We start from the raw sequence: 3,979 nt of genomic DNA on the forward strand, positions 1-3,979 counted from the left end.
GCAGCCCACAAACTTTCAATATCGTGTGGAGATCGTTGTGTATTTGGGATCATTGTCCTGTTAGAGCTGTGGATCTGAAGTGAAGTCGAAAAATTGTGATAACAAAGAGTCTGAGACGCATTTACACAAACACACACAAACACACACACAGGAAACTGTGAGGGGGAATGGCCCCCTTTGTTCCTCTGATACTGATGCTGGTCTGACTCACGTCTTCCACCAACAGGGTCTCTTTTAGCCCCGCCCTCCTGTCACTCTCCTGCTCTCACCCTTAAACATCCTTAAACACTACTGATCTTATGTTAATGGGTCTGCTGGGAGAACTGGATTTCTGTCCTGTTTGGGGTTCAGTAGGTGAACTGTTTCACAGCCGCAGACCAACAAATAATAATCACAGACAGGTTCATGAAAGATTGCATAAAATTTATTGCTACCATTGTGACTGGATTGAAGAAGACAACATTTCTCCACCTGTGTACCTTCAGACAGGTGTGCACACTCCATATGAAAGCTGATGAGTTTAAAGCTCAGATCAGGGCACGTTTCACAAACTCTGCACAAACTCACAGCATTCAGTGAGAAATGTTTCAATAATATCACATAAGTTCATTTGCTAGTGTCATGGTCAGTAGCATATCAGCACCGTCAGTCAAACGTGGGAATGATTTGAACTGCGGAGTACAAACACATTTCTCCTTATTGGCTTCTTCATCTGGCCTCAGCAGGACTTTGGTGAGATGTGAGGGAGGCTGAGGAGATCTTTGGCCCAGAGGTTTGCAGACATCAGAGGTCACTGTGGGAACAAAAAGAAAACATTTTGATTTCACAGAGAGATCTGTGCCACGCTCAGTCAGCTGTAACTGTAGGTTTGCTCCTGTTGCCTTTTTACACCACTGCACTGGGTTTAAAAAGAAGCCGTTAAAAAGTGCCGACTCGGCTTTGATTCGAATGTGAAGAACTGTGTCTGCACAGCAGCCCGGTGTCAGATTATTCTGGCCATCTGGATCATTTTTAACTGTGAGTCTTCAAAGTTTGCTCAAAGCTCCCTAATGAGAAACACTTCATATGTAACCGTCTTATAGACGTGTAGCTTCCTTTCAATCGTTTCTGATGAAGTCGTTTCTTCAGTTTTCAGCTGCTTAAACCAGACTAAATATCCCTCTGAGCTTCATTATATGCGTCACAGCTCCAGCAGGTGACTTCCTCCTACTGACCTTCAGCTGCCGACCAGCACACAGCAGACAGCGGCAGCTACGACGAGCCCCCAGAGGCTCCCGGGGTCAGCAGCAGAGTTAAAGGGAGCTCCAGCCTCTGAAACAACAGAGCAGGAGGCAAAGTTAGCAGCTGGCACATCGAGGAGCGCACAAAGAGCCATATGTGGCGTAACACAGCGTATTCTAACACTCACCCACAACAGTCACGTTATAATCAAACACGAGCTTTTTGTTTTCTTTTAACATCTCCCCTCTGTAAACGGCGCTCTTCCTGATGTTGGAAATAGTAAGGCAGCCAGACGACTGGTTAAGCTGGAGACGTCCAGCATATTCCTCTGGAGGCCCACTGATGTCTCTCTCATCACAGAAGAGAAGCATTTTGTTGGAGCCATACATCCAGAGGATATGCTCACCATTCAGCCCGCTGAGTCCCGTCTGTAGAGTGACCGAGCCTCCAGGCCTCACCGTCAGATTCTGGATTTCCTGATTCATTGCCTCTCCCAGAAAAGTGAGAACTGAAAGGAAAGAGCAAGGAGGAGATGATGGGGGGTCATAAATAAAGAGGAAACTAATTACTCGCATGGTGCAAACAGACTTTTGTAAAGACAGCGTTAGGTGTGACCGCCTGCAGCCTTGGTTTTAAAGACAGTTGAAAGTGGAGTGTGTTTGTGTTTGTGGCATTTTCCCACCACTGACTGCTGCTCTATTTTTCTGCCCCTCGCCTTCTGTTAACTCTCCTCCCAACCTCTCCTTCTCTTTCCTGTTTCTCAGCCCTGAATAAAAAAATAAAAAAATAAAGGTTGAATAAAATATGACAATAAAGTGGACCAGTATAGCAAATGCTGCAATAGTCCACATGGGAAAATAAATCTGCTGGGCATCTTCTTGGGTTTAAGACAATAATTCTGGTTTCTCCAGACAGACAAAAGAAAAGAAAAGAAAAAAAGGATGTGTTAGCCAGAACAGCCAGAAGCTCTAACTCTTTGTCTCTAACTCTCTGAGAGTTAGAGACAAAAACCACAGAAGAGCTTTTGTGGTTTTTGCTTGACAGCGAGGAAAGCCCCACTTGTGGCTCGTGCGCGGATGAAATACTCTTAACATGAATGGCACGTCGCACTTGATCCTTTGATATGATGCTCCCTCCTCACCACTCTATCACATCGTTTATCTAACATCCTCACCTTTCTGTAACATCAGTGTAACAGGAGGTTTCCCACATCAGTGCCCGGGTTAACAGCCAGGACCTGGTAGTTCGAGTCCTGTTGGAACTTTTGAATAGAACCTATTCTATTCTATTGTACATATTGCATATCTTATTCATCTATCTCTGTTGCTGCATTGAGCATGTGTATGACAAAAGAACTTCCCTCGGGATAAATATGGTTCTTCTTATCTTATCTCCGTGTTGTGCGCATCGCTCTGCCCTTCTCTCACTTATATCAGCATAAAGTGAGCAGGACGATCAGACTGGAGCAATGTGCAAAGAGTAACAAGGATCTCTGTGGAATCACTTCATCTCTAATCAAACTAAACGACACAATAAGAAAGATGATCCGCTCATTAATTAATACCGTAGAAAAATCAATAAACTACTTACATGCGAGGGCTGCCACCCACATGGACATGATCGCAGCTGAGTGTCTGCACACGAGTGAGCTCTGAATGAAATGGCTGGCACATATGACAAAACATAATGAAGAGGTCGCGCCTCTTATCAGCGTGCAGGATTCAATGGATCCCACCTGGTGTCAGTGACCTGATATTACAACTAATCGCTGATTAAGCGGAGCTCAAACCAAAAGAGCATCACTGCAACTTCTGTCACTGAGTGAAACTCTGCATTTAAGACGTTTTATAGAAGGGACCACATGTGATCGTTGTTTCCTCCAATTAAAGCAAAGGAAATGCGACAAACAGACACGAGCAAAGACTTTCATTATAATTTTTCCTCAAACTTCATGTGCTTTGTAACACGAATAGTTGGAGCCACCTGGTGGATAAATAACGCAACTACACTGTCAAGGTTCCCCATCGCTGCACAGGACAGGAGGTGGGTGCGCGTGAACGACGTGAATCTCTGTATGCTTCATAGTAAAAACATTCCCTCGATGGTAATGTTTATGTATTTTCATTATAAGCACTGAAAATGCTTATAATGAAGCTGGATACCACCACCGCATGTTGTCCTCTGTATGATTGTGTGACCAATAAAGCTTGTTTCTTAAGTGCACCTGGAAGTTACAGCCATCTCGGTGGACAAACAGTAACTTAATTCTCGAGTGGAAATTTTGATTAGCATGCTAAGTTAATACAGTTAGTATGAGATTGTAACCGTTCTGACACAGATGTGGTCCCCAAACGTTTTTGCGCCACCGACCGGTTTAATGTCAGACAATATTTTCACGGACCGGCCTTTGAGGTTTCGATAAATACAACAAAATAAAATGATACGACCGAGACAAAAACTGTGGTGTTTTGTAAATATAATGATAAACGTGAATTCGCTTTGTAATTGTGTCACTTTATTGGCAGCGTCCTCCTGAAATGCGCCAACAACGTTGAGAGTAAAAGACCCTCTCAACCCTGAAAACCATTAATTTCACACCCGAGCCTCAAGTCTCGCAGCCCGGCAGCAGACGCATTACGGACGCGGGGTTTGGGGCCGCTGCTATAAAACACGGTTGATGATGACTGTGTGCCGTGTGTGTGTTTGTGTGTTTAGAAATAGAAATAGGCTTTATTTAATCCCACAATCAGGAAATTCA

The 3,979-nt window shown here is 44.2% G+C and overlaps 1 protein-coding gene across 1 annotated transcript; it reads right to left on the reverse strand.

Moving 5' to 3' along the window:
• Window positions 1–405: 405 nt before the first annotated feature.
• LOC145429180 (uncharacterized) lies at window positions 406–3,145 on the reverse strand. Its single transcript, XM_080302313.1, has 4 exons — window positions 2,812–3,145; window positions 1,409–1,729; window positions 1,215–1,311; window positions 406–793 (listed from the first exon to the last, which is right to left on the reverse strand). The coding sequence occupies exons 1-3, from the start codon at window positions 2,837–2,839 to the stop codon at window positions 1,217–1,219; spliced, it is 444 nt and encodes a 147-aa protein (XP_080158439.1). The 5' UTR covers window positions 2,840–3,145; the 3' UTR covers window positions 406–793; window positions 1,215–1,216.
• Window positions 3,146–3,979: the final 834 nt, after the last annotated feature.

This window comes from Astatotilapia calliptera, chromosome 6 (assembly GCF_964374335.1).
Source record: "Astatotilapia calliptera chromosome 6, fAstCal68.1, whole genome shotgun sequence".
Taxonomy (NCBI): domain Eukaryota; kingdom Metazoa; phylum Chordata; class Actinopteri; order Cichliformes; family Cichlidae; genus Astatotilapia; species Astatotilapia calliptera.